General features: G+C 34.1%; 1 protein-coding gene across 8 annotated transcripts in view; it reads left to right on the top strand.

The window, feature by feature from the left end:
• Window positions 1-1,972: 1,972 nt before the first annotated feature.
• LOC150094682 (NADH dehydrogenase [ubiquinone] 1 alpha subcomplex assembly factor 8-like) overlaps window positions 1,973-18,578 on the top strand; it is a 49,396-nt gene continuing 32,790 nt past the window's right edge. Inside the window, exons 1-3 of one of the 8 annotated variants that reach the window (XM_090411037.1) lie at window positions 1,973-2,052; window positions 9,830-9,980; window positions 16,883-16,962. In XM_090411037.1, the coding sequence (XP_090267163.1) occupies window positions 16,891-16,962 (72 nt within the window). In that variant the 5' untranslated portion in view covers window positions 1,973-2,052; window positions 9,830-9,980; window positions 16,883-16,890. Of the gene's footprint in view, window positions 2,253-2,421; window positions 2,438-2,470; window positions 3,030-3,183; window positions 3,219-9,829; window positions 9,981-16,882; window positions 16,963-18,578 lie in introns of those variants that run through there. The other 7 variants (XM_090411034.1, XM_090411039.1, XM_090411038.1 and 4 more) reach the window with 7 other exon arrangements.

Raw genomic sequence — 18,578 nt, 5'->3', positions numbered from 1 at the left:
TTAGATATGTAGCAAGTAAAAGGAAAAATGTACATGGCAGATTGATTTTAAAGAATGCCGATGGTAGGGAGGTAACTGAATCAGTTGAGATAGTTGAGTTACTGAGTGAGCACTTTGCAAAAGTATATCATCCAGGTGGTGACATTGCAGAAACGAATAAACCAGTAGATTATACGGGAATTGTGGTTAATGAAGTGGAGGTGAGTAGTCTATTGCATAACCTCAATGTCAATACATCTGTGGGATTGGATGGTATACCAGCTCGTGTTGTACGAGAAGCAGCTAAAGAATTGTCAGTACCCTTGACCATTTTGTTTAATTTGAGTCTCGGGTCTGGGTTAGTCCCGAGCGGGTGGAAAGAGGGGAAAATAGTTCCACTGCATAAAGGTGGTTCCAAGACTGCTGTAGTAAATTACCGACCGATTAGCATATCAGGAATCATTGTCAAGGTCTTAGAGAAAATAGTCAAGAGGAAAATACAAGATTGGATAGAAGAAAATGGGATACTGTATCGGGGACAGCATGGTTTTGTGAAGGGTAGGTCATGCCTCAGTAACTTGCTCACGTATTATAACACAGTGACGGCTGAACTGGATAAGGGTAATGGGTTTACGGTGATTCTACTGGACCTTGCCAAGGCCTTTGACAGGATTCCACATGGAATTCTAATCAGTAAATTGCAGCATATGGGAATGGACATAGGGTTGGTGAGATGGATAGGAGGGTGGTTAACGGAGAGATATCAGAGAGTGGTTTACTCGGGAGTAGAGTCCACAAGACGGCCTGTGACTAGTGGTGTGCCACAAGGATCTGTTATTGGACCACTGCTGTTTAATTTGTTCATAAATGATATAGGAAATGATCTGAGAGGAACAGTTCATTTGTTTGCGGATGATGCGAAGTTGGGTAGGGCAATAGTGAATGCAGATGACGTCAAAATTTTGCAGGATGATTTGGATAGATTGGAGGTCTGGGCTAAGGAGAATGGATGTCAGTTTAATGTGGCAAAATGTAAGGTTATGCATTTTGGGGTGAAAAGATTGGTGGCAGTTTACTGCATTGGTGGAACCGTGCTCCAGGAAATTGATGAGGCACGAGATTTAGGAGTGTTGGTAGATAAGGAATTGAAATTTAGGGGACACATTGCAAAAGTGACCAAAACAGCTCATCAAATCACTTGGTTGCTGAAGAATACGATGACAAGCAGAGACAAGCAGGTTATTGTTCCTCTGTATCGAGCCTTGATAAGACCCCATCTAGACTACTGTGCTCAGATTTGGTCACCTAGGTTTCTTCTTGATGGGGAGGAGGTCGAGAGGATCCAGAGGCGAGTGACCAAGATGATAGCAGGTCTGTGGAATGAACCGTATGAGAACAGGTTGAGGATTTGTGGGTTGCAAAAATTGGTTGATAGGCGGAGGAGGGGAGATATGATTGAGACATTCAAATTACTGAAGGGTTTCTATAAAATTAATTCAGAAGATATTTTTGAGTACAGGGCTGGTTGTGGGAGGACTAGGGGACATCCATGGAAACTGGGCAAAAGTGTGGTTAGTAAAGGTGTTAGAGCTGGGTTCTTTACTTTTAGAGTAGTGAATGAGTGGAATGCGCTCCCTGAGTCTGTGGTGGATGCTGTGACAGTGAATGAGTTTAAGGCGAGGTATGATAGATACTGTATGAATGTCAAATAGTTGTGATGAATATGATTTGGGGCCTCCCTCGATGAGTCCAATGACTCCCTGGAGTTGCCCGTAATAATAATAGTAATAGTAATTTTACATATTGTACCCATTCGCACTGTTCGTGCTCACACAAAAACCTAGAATCCGCGTGTATAATATTGTGGCTGCATTAGAGGCATATTCTGACTAAATGCCGAATCCTTAAATCTAAATAAATGCTGATATGCAATTTCCGTCATGTTTTTTACTTATGTAATCAAATTTCACTAAAAAGCGCCATCTTAGGCACTGTTTCTTAAACATGCGTGATTCTAGGTTTATCTCTGAAATTCATGAATACTTGGATAAATTTTCACTAGTTGCTGTTCAGGTTATTTATTTTCATACGTGTTAATGAGTAAATAACTGATAGACTAGAATTAAACTTGGGATGGCATAGGGTTAACTAATCTGCTAACCGAAAGAAGAAAAAAAAATCATTATTTAAATATTGAGATGTAGTTACGTTGGTTTTATATTTAGCTTGACTTTTGGCCCAGTTGTGTTCACGATGGTGAATATGCCTCTAATGTAACTACGATATATATATATATATATATATATATTAAAGATACCAAGCTATTTTAAACCTGGTTTTACTCCATTTCCCAAGTAAGCAAACAGACAAATAAGCCAAGTTTGCTCCTGCACATATATATGTGTGTGTGGATTTAAGTTTTTTGTGGGAGCACGAACAGTGCGAATGGTTAAAATGGGTATTATACTCCTGTCAAGTTTTATCTTGCGAATGTCTTCCCCTTGCATTATGATTTAAATTACCCAGAAGTTTTTCTTTTGCATTATTTTTCAGAGCTTGTGAAAGTCGAAGAGGATTAAGTATAAATAGTTGAAAGCATGTATTAATATTTTTTCCATCTAGCATTCAACTTTATTATTATTATTATACTAGTGAAGCAACCAAGGCTACATACCAGTAGGTTTTGTCGATTTGTTGCATGCATTCAAGTCCAAATTTCTAGAAATTTGGTTTTCAACTGATTGATATAAGGCTGTTTTTAGAGTTGGTATCAGGAATGAACATTTTTAGGTTTAAGCTGATATGCCATTTGCTCTTGGTTGAAAATCTATTTGAATCCCGCATGGGATATGAAGAACCTTTACAATGTCTTTTGGTATAGTAGCTGGTTTCATACGAAGTCCCCCCCATTTGGAACTCCCCCCCCCATCTTCTGTAGAACAATAACCTGCCCAGCGCTAGAGAACCTATACAATTAACACACGTACTGGCTTCATGATGATAGGTGCTTTGGCTGTGATGAGGTTCTGGACTCCATGAGGGGCTTGAAAGTACTACACTAATATTAATTCTATCTGCTACTACTACTATTACACAATTTGATTTGTGTATCAAACATAATGCTTTTCTAGGAATTACCAGAATTGAATATATGTAAAATGCTAAATAAAACTGCCAACATATGGTACAAATGCTCCAGACTAAGAAAAAAGTGTTGATAGATGCTCCTCAGCTTAAATGTAAACAATACATAATTATATTATAGATCATGTGATATTGTCAATTAAAGTGAAAGATTGTGTGCAGTTTTCAGAAATACATTGTTATAATATAGATATAAATAAGATGAAGGATTTAAAAATTAAAAAGGATTTTGTATTTTGTTAGATGTAGTATAACAAAATACAAAATCCTTTTTAATTTTTTTGTAAAAAAAAATTAAAATTTTTTTTTTAAAATTATTTTGAAGTTAATTTCTTCATCCTCAGTCGAATAGTGTTTGATCACACCACTTCTGGTGGGAATGCTCATGATGTGCTACACTGGTCATGTGGTTTTTCTGTAATCATGGGTATTAGTTATCTTGGTTAATAATCTTGGTTATTGTTTAATTATTTTTAAGGTAATTTCTCCATCCTCAGTTGAATAGGGCTTGATCACACCACTTCGTTGGCAATGCTCATGATGTGCTACACCTGTCATGTGGTTTTACTGTAATCTTTGGCATTGGTTATCTTGGTTGTTGTTTAATTATTTTGAAGTTAATTTCTTCATCCTCAGTTGAATAGTGCTTGATCACACCACTGCTGGTGGCAATGCTCATTGATGTGCTACACCTGACATATAGTTTTGCTGTAATCTTGGGTATTGGTAGCATGGATTTCCTTTGCTTGTATTGAAAAGTTGCTAACACTTTCTAATGTGAGCTACCAGTACAGATTTCATTTCACATTGACTTCATCTAAGTGGCTTGCTTTTCATACTGTTTATATGTAAAATAAATAATAAGATAACAACCTAAAAAAAAAATTATGAGAAGTATTATGACCTACCATGCTGTACAATTAAACTGTTATTAAAGCTACTTCAAGGTAAACAAGGCATATGCTGCACCTTAATAGACACAGAACCAATCAGTGTTTCGGAATGCAGTGATTTCTCAAGTACAAAAGTACAGTATCTGAATCATTTATTTGGGGGGAAAATGTATTTTAAGACTAGATGTGCAAAAGAGAAATTCTTAATCTCTGCTAGCAGGAACCTGTAGAATTCTGTAACATGCAGACTACCTTATATAGTTCAAACAAAATAATCATTAATGTAGTTCAGAAGATGTACAGGAAGCTATCATATTTCATTGTTCAGAAATTTCATGGCCTTTAATCACACTGTCTACTAAGGCAATGAAATTTCTGATCAATGAAATATGATAGCTTCCTGCACATCTTCTCAACTACATTAGTGATTATTTTGTTTATAATAAAATCGCATTAGATTTTATAGAATTAATATTTTTTCCTTGTCCCGAATTTTTTCAAAACCAAAACATGGAATACATTCATTCATTAAAAATGTACTAGATGATTTCATGATGAAATGGTGCTTTTCTGATGCAAAGATCAAAAATATGTGCTGTTAGAATGCAGATATAAAGTTAAAGAATTAATAATTTTAGCCAGAACAAATGATTTAAAATTCATGTTTAAAATTTCTGAAATAAACTATGTAGACACAAGTATGAAATAACTAAAGTAAAAGTCATAGATGGATAATTATAAAGATTTTAGAAAGAATCTTCCTAAAAAAGTCAGCAGTCGTGGGATGCCACCTTTAATATAGCACCATGAGACAGCTGCCTCTCTTTGCCTTGTCCAGCTTCAATCCCAAGCAATTTATATTTGTTTTAATTTTTCAGCAGAGCAGTAATAATTCATTATTAGTGTTAAATTTTCACATTAGATTAGTGATAATGTGAAAATTATCACTAATCTTGAACCCATTTTGAGAACTCATTTTGCTCGTTAGGTAATTGTGGATTTGCTTAACTGATCATAAGTTACATGGTGCAATACCTAAAGTCAGCTAATATACTAACCCATTCAAGGGTTAGTTAATTGTGAGTTTTGTTATTTAAGGATAGGATAACTGTCGGGAACTCTGTTGGTGAAAGTGATCATGAGGTATTGGTTTAGAAAGTAGTCAAACAAGAAAAAGTTATAAAGAAATATGTGGAACTATAGCATATATCAGAAGCTCCGTAGTCAACTAGTATCAATACATGGGGTTGATGAATTGTGTAATAAAGATGTTGACAGTGAATGGAAAATGATAACGCATTATCTAACACAAGCAATGCATAACTGCATACCAAACAAATAAATAAATAGAATAAGCGAATAAATAGAGCAGAAGTGAGATGGATGAATGGTGAAATCAAGCAAGCAGTTCGCAGTGAATATATGTATGAAGAATATAAAGTGCAAGCCAGAAAAGTAACATGCATGGTTAAGAATAAGTAGAATGAGGGGGAGATTGGCTAGTCAGGTCGAAGCTAATTCAAGGAAATTTTTCTGCTATGTGGCAAGCAAAAGGAAAAATAATTATGGCAAGTTGATACTGGTTGGATAATTATGGTAGCAGATTAACTATTGCAAATAATATAGTGGAATTATTTAACGAACACTTCATCAGTATAACCTCCATGGAGGTTATCAAATAATAATAATAGGATAATGGATTCACTGTATTTATAATTAAATATTATTACATGTATTTGTGAATTTATCTATAAACACAATTCATTTTGCTTTACAGACATACCCAATAACAATGTGTAGAATTATTTAAGATGTGGAAGACTGAATTTCTGATTGCCTAATCATTTGAATCACTGCAGTTTGAATTTCAAACTGCAATGTTTGTTTTTGTTTACAAAATTAACAAACTTCTTCTGATAGGTAAACATATGATCAAATTATTTTAATACGATCTCAGATATCAAAAGTTCCCTAACCTCTTTTTTCTTACAGATTGTATTCTTAAATTGACGTGTTTTTTTTTTTTACTTTAGTTTATTAGATTTTATAGAATTAATATTTTTTCCTTGTCTCAAATTTTTTCATAACCAAAACATTTAATACATTCATTCATTAAGGGAGTACTAGATGATTTCATGATGAAATGGTGCTTTTCTGATGCAAAGATCAAAAATATGGTGCTGTTAGAATGCAGATATAAAGTGAAAAAATTAATAATTTTAGCCAGAACAAATGATTTAAAATTCATGTTTAAAATTTCTGAAATAAACTATGTAGACACAAGAATGACATAACTAAAGTATTTACATCATGCTATTTCACTATTATACATTATAAAGGCATTTTTAAAATACGTACTCAACAGAGACTAGAATTCTATATACCACTTTTTGATATCTGTCCAGCAGCCACCCTCTCATTCACTTAACCATTGTCATATGCAGCCTCATTTATTTAGAACAAATGTTTTGGGGAAATTTGGAGAAAAGCACAAAGCTAATAATAATATAAATGCTTGCTAAATTTCTGTTCAGGACATGGATTAATTATCACTAACATTATGTTCCAGCATAAAACTGTTCACAAATTCGCATTCAGAGAAGATGCAAGAAATAAGAAAAGACTCGTTGCATATGTTGTAATTGATAGCAATGCTTTCCCAATGTTTGAGGACACCAGTATACAGAGGATTTGAAATAGGAAGTGATTACTATTTAGTCTTGAGTAGGATAAAACTGAATTTCATATTGAAAAGAAAAGTGGTAAGTAAGTTTTAAAACAAATCAAGGTGGAGCAGCTTTCAGAAGAGAACTGTTCACTGAAATACTCAAACATCATTGAAAAAAAAAATGAATGCTTGAAAACAAGAACTAAACCTTAGAGAGATTCAGTGACAAATCCTGAAGAAAACTGATTAATTCAGCCAAAGAGGCATGTCGCGAGGTTGTCTGCAAGGATAGAAAAATCAGAATTCCATGGTGGATGAAGGAACTTAAATAGGCAGTGAAGGAAAAGAAGAAAGCATATCAAAAGTTACTGGCAAGTCATTCAGTCAGCTTGTGCTCTTAGAGATTGCCCATAAGATTACTTGAGTATTGAAGAACACATCAACAAGCAGAGATAAGGAAGTTATAATTCCTCTTTATAAGGCTTTGATACTCCCACATCTGGATTACTGTGCTCAAGTCTGATCCCCTTGTTTTTGGGGGGGGGGGGGATGAGGAAGTGGTGGAGAGGATTCAGAGGTGAGTGACTGAGATGGTGAGTTGCCTGTGGAAATAATTTTGCTGTGAAAAATGCATAATTTAATTCCTATTGAATTGTGTGTAAAATGGAAAAGAGGGGATTAACCCAAATTAGAACGATGACTAAGCAAAAACAAAAGTTCGCAAAGTCTTCCGAGGGAGTCGAAGTGACATCATCATGCTGATGGGTAATCCTGGAAACTGCATCGTAGTAACAAGAGATTAGAGACAATATAAAAGAGGACTGAGATGAACCAGCACGGTTCTCAATTGTTAGATTCCAAGTTTTGTCCTTTCCCAGAGAACGGGGTTCCAGGTGTGTGTGTAAGCAAAGCCATTATTTGATGGAGCTCCTGTTTAAATGTACAGACGTGCTAGGAGAGTGCTACTACCTATGGTCATAACGGAGACTTCGGCAGTTCCTTTCCAGTTATCGATGCAGGAATCACGGCGACCTTGTCTGGCAATTCCCAGAGCGAGAACTGCTACGTTGTCCAAGCAATGATCGTAACAGTGAAGACAGACTGAGGTATTTTGCAGTTGACCGAAATATGTATATAAAGGGCTATTGTAAGTAGGCACAAGTTTTGTTAATGCTTTGTAAAGGTGAAACTGGAATTATTATATGTAATGAGTTTTGGTTACAAAGGGTTCCAATATGTACAGATTTTACAATTTGTACATATTGGAAGAAATTTAGCTAAGGAGTAACTTAGAGAATAGCTACATGCCTAATTTAGTTTAGTTTAGTTAACCTTTTTGAAGGGGGTTTAGTAAGTTGTATGTAATATAGTCATTGTATGTTACCCCTATTGTATTTTGATAGGCTGAGAGAGAGATATATCATTTCCTCTTGGATGCATATTGTACATTCTTTCTAAGTTTAAATAAGTGTTTTGTTTAACTACCTTGCCTGATCTATTGCCAATGCACTATCTCTAAAAAAAACTAGTAAACCTGCATGCTTTATTGATTAAGATTTGCTATAGGAAAATATGTGTATTAGCTGAGATCTTGCCTGTATTTCTTACCTTAATGCTCAAACTACATTAGTTCAATTAGAATGATGCAGTTGTTAAAAAAAAATTTCTGATTAATTAGTACGAGAATTGGTAACCTGTATATCGTAGATAGGCTGATAACTTAGTCTGTTTACTAGCAGTGGGAACTGGAAATAAGATTTAGTAGGATTAACAGTGAGATATATGTTAAGCAGATTAAAGTAAAATTAAGAGTAAATCAGTGTAGAGTTGGTTAAGACATAAGCTGCTAGCATGTATAAGATTAACAAAGGCACAGTTTAAATTAAGATACAAGAATAAATTAATAGAATATTGCAATGGTGCAGATGACAACCATGAAATTTTACAGGGATATGATGGAAACATTTAAGTTACTTAAAGGATTTTATAGGATAGTTGCAGGGAAAATGTTTTAGCACTTGGCTAGAGGGACCAGAAGGATCATCCCTGAAAGTTGAATAAAGGTCTGGTCAGTAGGGGTGTGAGAACTAGATTTTTTGTTTGGAGAGTGGTGAATGGGTTGCCAGAGTCAGTTGTGAGTGCTTTTTCTGTTAATGGGTTCAAGGAGAGGCATGATAGATTGGGTCTCCTGCGATGAGTCTTCAGACTCCATGGAGGTGCTTGTGTAATAGTAATGTCTGGTAATCATTTCCTACTCTGCTGTTTAGATCTCCAACTAGGACAAACTCTTCCTTTTTCATTGGACTAGCTCCTCTAATGTCTCAAAAAAATTCCTCCATTTCTTCCTTGACAGAGCCTTCTGTGGGACAATAAGTACAAATATGTCTGATTGTCCAGTTCCCTATTCTGATATTTGCCCACATCATTCTACTTGATATTGCATGTCATTTCAAGAAGATTATTCTCATATTTAGTGTTTAATATTATAGCTACTCCTTTTCCCTGATTGTTATGTCCTGAATATAACATTTTGTATTTGTTGCTTAGACAGATCTCACCTGTTTTTGTCTTTGTTTCGGTAATACCCATTGTCAATCTGGTTCTTATCCAATTCTTCTGCTAGTTCCATTTGTTTTCTATTGAGGCTTCTTACATCGATAGCACCAATCTTGAACTCTGTTGATGTTGAGTTGGGAAGTGTTCTGTGATTTGTTTCCATAGCTGACTTTTCACTGTTTACCCAGGTTCACTGACAAAAGTGGGAGCCCTTCTTTAAGAATTTCATTTTACATTGTGGTTTAAGCCAATAAGAATACAGTCCATATAGTCCAACCTTGTGTAACAACTGCCAGTGTAACTTATTGTCTATATCATTATCTGAATCAAATTTTATGTCACATCCTAGAACAGGATGATATACCTGTTCCAATTACCATTTTGGTTTGTATGGGATATTTACCCCAGAATGCCATAGTTTTTTTTTTTTTAATGAGGTTCATAAATTGTATTCACTAGTTAATTGCTGTAGATGGTAAACGGCTCTGTAGGTCATCTTCTGATTTTTGTATAATTACTTGAACATTGACAAAAAGTATTGTGTTTACTATTGTGTGTTGATTGATGTTTATTTCTGGGTTTTCTACAGATTTCCACTTCCTTATGAGATCATCTATATCAGTGGTTCCCCAAAGTGTGCAGTAACGTCCCCTTGGGGGGAGAATGGTACTGGCCTCATGAGCAAAAGGGGACGTTGAATTGAAGGAAGGGGCAGTGAAAGCATAAAAGACAAACGTTAGGTGCTGAAAAAATTTATCTTCAAACATTTTGATGATATAACTGTTGTATAATATAAGTAAAGGTCATAATGGTTGCTTTATTTTCCAAGGAAAAATACAAAATGCAAGTTACAGCCGATAAGTGTTGAAGTCCCACAATGGTCTTAACAAGCAAAATGTTGGTGGGCATGCACTTTCAAGTGATTGGGATTTTACGAGTCCAGTATGCATCGGCAGAATGTGTGCATGTTATGACTTGTTCACTGTATAATACTATAAATACATGAGATGTATGAAATCAGTTTTCAATTGTTTCTGAATTGTGGGACAAATAGTTAGCAATTTGAGGTAGTGCATAAAAAATTTGCATGTACGTACCTTACTTACATGGATTACACACACAAAGCAGATTATTGTTGTTCCAATAAAACAGCATATTTCACGTTAGTATTTTTATACCTTTTCTTGTGAAAATAATTTGGTTTAGGTACGTGAGAAATTGCATTCTACCAACTTTTTTTTTTTTACAGATAATATCATGGCTGAACCAAAGAAGAAATCTAGACAATATAATATTGAATATTTGAAATATAGCTTTATTCAGTCACCTACAAACAAAACATTACTAATGTGTCTGATCTGCCAAAACGTTTTTTCAATGAATCTATGGAGCTGTCAAGACTAGAAGAACATTTGACAAATGTTCATGCTGATTTAAAAAAAAACAAAAAACGGTGGGATTTATTGTATTTTGAAGCACTTAAATAAAAAATTTTTTTGAAACAACCAACATTGGCAGGTATGTTTTCAGCAGCATCCACACTAGATGATTGGTTGTGCACCTCTTACAACATTTCCTTACTGATTGCTAAATCGGGAAAACCGCATAATGTTGGTGAAGAACTAATTTTACCAGCTGGTTGTGAGGTCATACGCACCGTACTGCACAAACCAATCTCTGATATTATCAAGAAAATTCCTTTGAGCAATAATACAGTGCAACGAAGAATTGATGAAATGGCCCAGGATGTTGAAGACTTATATGAATTTAAAAACACCCCAGCTCGCTCTTTCTACAACTTGATGAGTCTACTTTATCAGGAAATGAAGCCTTACTTTTAGCATATGTATGATACATCCTGATTTATGCTCTCGCGTAGACCCACACTTTACCGTGTAGGCATTCGAAACCGAAATCCCTACGGAATAGGTTGGTTACACCTTATTCCAGGAGTGTCTTATGTCTGTAGAAGTGTGTGTTCACAGAGCCAGTTTGCCTGTTCTGAGGGACGAAAAACCTGAGTTTCTGGGTGAAAAAACCTTCTACCTCCATATGAGACCAACTAACTCACCTTTAGGGCTTCGTCTATACCGACTGAACTATGGAAGCTCCCATGATAAATAAAAGAAGAAAAAATTTGCCAAGAATTATTATTTTGTTAACTGACACTAAAGGAAAATCGATATTTAATGCATTGGAAGAGTTTTTTAAAGAAAAAGAAATCCCTCTGAATAATATCTTGTCAGTTGCTACTGATGATGTTCCAGTGATGGTAGGGTGCTATTGTGGCTCTATTTCAAAGAGGCAGTGCCAAATGTATTCACTGTGTGAATCATCATCAGCATTTAGTTGCCAAATACCTGAGTGATAGCCTACACAGGTCATTACAGCAGTCAACAAAATTAAGTCATTCATTGAATGACATACTGTTTGGACAACTTTGTATTGAAAACGATGAATTCAGTCGCTTGCTGCTCCATACAGAAGTTCGTTGGTTATCAAATGGTGCCTGTTTGAATCAATTTTATAAACTCTGTGACTCAGTGCTACAGTTTTTAGAAAACAGATGATTCTTTATAAGCCAACTTGATTAATTTCAAAAGTGACATGGCTTATTTGAATGACTTGTTTAACAAATTTAATGAAACAAATCTACAGCTCCAAGAAGATGAGCTGAATTTAATAAAGGCAAAAGCTGTTATTTCTGCATTTGTGTCAAAACTTGTTCTGTAAAAACGAAACTTAGGATGAGGAGAATTCAGCAAGTTTCCAAATCTGTTAATAGTCGGAAAATGTAATGAAGACATGCTCAACTATTGTCAGTACTTGGAGGCTCTCCATTTTGATTACAACCAGCGATTTAAAGATATTCTTGAAATGAAAATACCCGATTGGGTTTTGGACCCATTTTCAAGTACAAACACAGAAGAAACTTTACAATTACAAGAAGAACTGTCTTTTCTTATCAAGTTGTCTTCCCAGCATGCTTTCATAATCTTGTGCAACTTTATTGCCATTTACTTTATGGCAAATCCATAATGGCTGCAAAACATTAACTGCAAAGAAACTGGTACCCAGCTATGTAAAATTCTGCTCTACATTGTAGATAGAAGTAACAACAAATGAGGAATTGAAATTAAAATTCAAAAACAGGTACCAAAGTTCTGGTTGCAAAAGCAGATGCCCATACTTTTTGTTTTCTTAATTTTAATAGTGTTATTAAATTTTCAACTGCAACTTGTCCTATGTTTACAATTCATGTTTCTTTTGTTGATTTCAAAAAATAGTTTTAAAATTTCAGTTCCAAGATGTCTTATTTCCAAACTTCAAAAATGTCTACTAGATGCATAATAAAACACAATTTTTTTTTGTATTTATCCATTTGTTTGCTTAAAACACTTTGACACCCATTTACTCCATAACATATATCGTAGTTATTCAGTACTTTTCTTTTTGTGCCATACTGTATATTAATAAGTATGATATATAATAAGGTAGGAGAAAGGCTGCATCCTTGTCAGACTCTGATTAGTTTCTGTTTCTTCTGCTATTCATTGATATATATGATTGTAGTTGTATTGTTATATAGTCTCTGAATTGCCTTTAATAACTGTTTAGGATAGCCTTGGTCTTCTGTTATATTCCATAATTTTTTTTCTGTTAACTCAAAGGCTTTTTCTTCATCTGTGAATATGAGATGAGTCTGTAAATTAAATTCTCATCTTTTTTTCTGCGAATAGTTTTAATGTGAATACATCATAAATGCAACTTCTACCCTTCCTAAATCCAACCTATTCTTCTAATAGCAGACTATCAGCAATAGTGACAAGTCTTTTATTTAAAATTTTACTGTATAATTTCTAAGCTGTATTTAATAAGCTAATACCTCTGTAATTTTCACATAAACTTCTATTTCCTTTTTTAAAAACTGATATTTTAGCCTTTTTCCATTCTTGGGATATATTATAGGTAATCCAGCAACCATTTTATAGGTTGTGGAATCAGCAGTTAAGCAGTTACTTATCTACCATTTTCATTTACTAACATCTTCCCATAAACATTCTTTCTTCTGCTTGCAAATATCAAAACACTAGGATTTTTCTTGACCTGATTGACCATGTGCTCTCTTGATGCATATTGGCTTTTCTTATCAAGTTGTCTTCCCAGCATGCTTTCATAATCTTGTGCAACTTTATTACCATTTACTTTATGGCAAATCCATAATGGCTGCAAAACATTAACTGCAAAGAAACTGGTCCCCAGCTATGTAAAATTCTGCTTTACATTGTAGAGCAGAATTTTACTTCTTGAGGGTACATATCAGGAATTTTACTATATGATAAATTCAAAACTATTTTATATAGATATGTGCAACTTGTGAAGGATTTCATTTTTTGCTCACCTTATTCGAAAGTTATAGCACATTGATATTTATAGATTTAGGGACACAAAAACACACGTGTTGAACAGATTATTTTATTAATTACTAATAAAATAAAACTTGACGTTTCGACCCCTGTATCGAGGTCATCATCGGAAGGATACAAGTGTATAAGGAACCAAGCTATATGCTCTAGCCCTGTATACCTGTAAACTAAATCAACGTTGTTAATTAATCCTTTTCCCTAGCCTGACCTCTAGTGATAAAAAATAAATAAAAAATTTTAAAAAAAAATAAATAAAATAAAAAATAAATACAACTACAATAAACTGCTAAAGTCCTCATGTATTAATATTCTTCTGGATTTGTAATCAGAACTGTACAAATCAATCCAGAAGAATATTAATACATGAGGACTTTAGCAGTTTATTGTAGTTGTATTTATTTTTTTATTTAATAATTTTTTATTTTATTTATTTTTATTTATTTATTTTTTATTTTTATTTTTTTTAATTAATTAATTAATTTTTTTTAATCACTAGAGGTCAAGCTAGGGAAAAGGATTAATTAATTACGTAGATTTAGTTTACCGGTATACAGGGCTAGAGCATATAGCTTGGTTCCTTATACACTTGTATCCTTCCGATGATGACCTCGATACAGGGATCGAAACGTCAAGTTTTATTTTATTAGTAATTAATAAAATAATCTGTTCAACACGCGTGTTTTTGTGTCCCTAAATCTATAAATATGAATGCTGATCACCATGTAACCTTAAAAGAAAGAAATATAGCACATTGAATTGATGCTTTCATTTATGTATTTCATTGACTTTAAGTGTCATGGCTATAGTAAAAAATAGGGCAACACACCACTGTGAAGGAGATGAAATTATACATCCTTCTCCTGTAAAACTTTAAAATTGCTCTTTTTTTCAGGATTCTACTTTTTCACAGATCCTATATTTCCTCATGTGATGTATCTACATATTGGTCATCTGAGACAAACAGCCAACAAATGGTATGCAGGAACAAAGCATCCATAATAATGTTATATTATGGATCACAGCATTAATTACATTACAGTTACTGCCTTTAGAAACTAAATTAGTGCAGGCTTAGTTTTTTCCTTTAATGTTGGTCTGTTCTTTGATTTAAAAAAAAATCTTAATAAATATTATGTGAAACCTCTCAAAATTTGGGAAAAGTTATTGTTAGACTTCCCATCTAACAGACAGAGAGTGCCCCTCTTAGAATTATGGGCTTCTAATCTAACATCTACTTATTGTCTGTGTGTTATACAGTTTTAATATGTATCTCAGATGATGTTTGTGACAGAGATGAAATACTGAAACCATTAAACATATGTTTAGTTATTTCACTGCACTGTTTTCATTCCTGAAGACGAGTTCTTGGAAGCAAGGGTATATTCAATGAGTTATATTCATTCTGACTTTTTTTGTGTGTGCACACCCCAGGATTAGGCTAATAGATGAAAATAAAATACTACAATGAGGGAAGGAAAAATCAAAGAACAGACCAACATTAAAGGAAAAAACTAAGCCTGCACTAATTTAGTTTCTAAAGGCAGTAACTGTAATGTAATTAATGCTGTGATCCATAATATAACATTATTAGAAACTAAATTAGTGCAGGCTTAGTTTTTTCCTTTAATGTTGGTCTGTTCTTTGATTTTTCCTTCCCTCATTGTAGTATTTTATTTTCATCTATTAGCCTAATCCTGGGATGTGCACACACAAAAAAAGTCAGAATGAATATTACTCATTGAATATACCCTTGCTTCCAAGAACTCATCTTCAGGAATGAAAACAGTGCAGTGAAATAACTAAACATATGTTTAATGGTTTCAGTATTTCATCTCTGTCACAAACATCATCTGAGATACATATTAAAACTGTATAACACACAGAAAATAAGTAGATGTTAGACTAGAAGCCCATAATTCTAAGAGGGGCACTCTCTGTCTGTTAGATGGGAAGTCTAACAATAACTTTTCCCAAATTTTGAGAGGTTTCACATAATATTTATTAAGATTTTTTTTTAAATCTGCAGCTTATTCCAATGACATTATTTCAAGTTTGTATTTTCTGCACAGTATAATATCATAATAGTTTTTGTTCATTTGATTATGTGCAAGATATGGTCAGCTAAACATGATTGACCATAGTTGCAGTGGATATATTTCTTCTGGTCTTTAAGACAGATGTTGGCAGATCTTCCATTTTTTCTATAATATGGCACGATACAAGCTTGTTAAAATTCTGGCTATTTTTCTGAATTGCCTCGGATAAAGAGAATACTAATAGCATTAATCTCTATCTTATGAGAGGGATGTGAAGTTGACAAAAGGAACAGTTGTGTCATTTTGGCATTGTAATCATTGGTTAGGAAGGTATGGTGAATAAAAAACATTTTATCTAGTGAGAAAAGCCTGGTTGGAACAGAGTCTGGTGGCTCATTAACAAGGTTTTTTATGATACCATATTCTTGGAAGGTGTGTGTTTGTGGGGGGAGTTCATGATGTATCTACTCATGTGGGTAGGTTATTGCAATAGAAAGAGTGCCATTCAGACGGTGTCTAAAAAGACAGGCTATTGTTATACTGTGATGTATCTACATATTGGTCATCTGAGACAAACAGCCAACAAATGGTATGCAGGAACAAAGCATCTCTTTTTTTCTATAGTGAACTGAATTCTAGGGATTGGCTGTTGAGATGGAGGAAGAAAGAAGCTGGTGTTTGAGCCATGTGGCCAAATGGAGAATACATTATCAGTGCATCTTAGACAGTTTGAGAACAGCATTATCAACAGCATGTTTTTTGAAATCCTCCTTCAGAGATGTTTAATTAGTTATTTGTGCTGTTTTCATTCCATTGAACCTGAAGAGGAGCGTAATCCTAAATACATGCTTCCAGGAACTGCTATGCTGAAATTACAGGTCTACTGTTTATCTAACCTTCAAAATAATGACCCTTGCATGTCAAACGACCTCTAATACAGCACCATGTAATTGTACTTCAGCTTATACAACCCTTCAATTATCAGAACAGAAAATTTCCTTCCTAATGTGGTCATGTAAATAGTACATTACTGTATACTATATTATGATATTTTCATAAATTTTCTTTCTCTTTTCTTTATTTAAAAGGTTTACATTATTTCAAATATTTCCAACTTTATTTTATAATTAAATTATACATTTATAATCTAACCTTATTTAATGCATATAAATTTACTAGTCTTAAAAATGAAATCAGTGGAAGTAGCAAAGATGCGACTTAGGAGATATCCAGCAGCATTTTCTCAGTGTACAAAGGAGGTAATGTACAATTTCTCTGTGTAAATCATGGCTCTTAAGTAACATTGAACTATATTATTCAAAAGAAATAAAATATTTTGCATAGTTGTTTTGTGTTTAATAGTTACACTCATCAGTATAAGTCAAGAAGGGCCTGTAGAATGAAATAACTTGGCATATAAATGTAAATTATGATAGATGGGGTCATCTTATCTGTTGTGTGTGTTTTGCTTGTAAGTTACTTTTAAACTTTAAAGAAGTAAAAACCTAAGATGCTAGGAGCAGAAAATCCTTGTGTGTCCATATGAAATTAGCTGACTCATGTTCATTTAAAAAATCTTATAAATATTCATCACATTCTAGATGAATATGAACCCATTTCTTTCTAATCGGTGCATGTTGTTCGTGCTGACACTACTATAGATGCACTCAGATATATTTTCAACAGTTTAAAATGGTATCTGCATGCAAGTATCAGGCAACCTACTTTAATGTTCATCATCATCATCATCATCATCAAATTCCTGCCATGTACCCTCAAGGGGTGTACAGGATATGACAGTACTACATGAAAAAATTACATCATTACTAACTTCCTATCTACAATTTTCCTCCAAATCAGTCTGTTACTTGTCAAGACTCCAACATTATCAGATCTTATATTTCTATCGTCTAAGGCACTTTGTACCGTATCAATCCACCTATATCTTGGTCTTCCTCTGGGTCGTTTTCCTGCCAACCTGGCAGAGAACACTTGTTTTGCTAATCTTTCCTCTCCCATTCTATTTAAGTGACCATACCATCTCAGATTAGCTCTGCTAACGCATTCCTGGATGCTGACAATGTCAAGTTCTTTCCTAATATCCTCATTTTTAATATGATATTGCCATTGATGCCATCTGTTCACGCCTCTAATCTTTCTCAGGACTCTCATATCTGCAGTCTCTAGCCTTTGGTCAAGTGTTTTACTTCTGACCCAGCTCTCAGATCCATAAGTTAAAATTGGTTTGAACACAGTCTTGTATACAGCTAATTTAGTGTTCCGACTAATTTCTTTCTTATTCCATATGAATTTATTCAATTGACTTCCCACGATACCAGCTTTGCTGATTCTGTTGTCTATTTCTATATTTAGTTTACCATCTTCAGTAAAAATTGTGCCTAAGTAGCTGAAATGTTTTACTTGTTCCACAGGTTCTCCATTCACAACACAGTTGACATTTTCAATGATTCTGCCTATTTTCATTGTCTTTGTCTTTTTATTGCTGACCTTCATACCATATCTATTACAACAGCTATTCAATTTAGTCAGAGAATCTTGCAGACTTGTAGCGGATTTATTTAGAAGTATAACATCATCCGCATAAAGCAAAGAGCTGACATTAACATCTCCAATTTTGATATCAGGTTTAATACCACATTCCTTCATAATGTGATCCATATAGATAATGAATAACAGAGGGGATAATGTACATCCTTGTCTCACACCAGATTTAACATTAAACCATCTTCCTGTACTTCCTTCAATTCTAACTGCTGACTCACAACTCAAATAAAGACTAAGTATTGCTTGATATAATGCCCCATTGACACCATATAACTGCAGCGTATTGAATAGCTTCTCTCTTGGCACCTTG

Source organism: Typopeltis vanoorti, chromosome 21 (assembly GCF_054136105.1).
Source record: "Typopeltis vanoorti isolate ZY-2024b chromosome 21, IOZ_Tvanoo_1.0, whole genome shotgun sequence".
Taxonomy (NCBI): Eukaryota; Metazoa; Arthropoda; class Arachnida; order Uropygi; family Thelyphonidae; genus Typopeltis; species Typopeltis vanoorti.
Note: the sequence above shows the minus strand (reverse complement) of the source record. Positions and strands in the feature narration are given on the sequence as shown.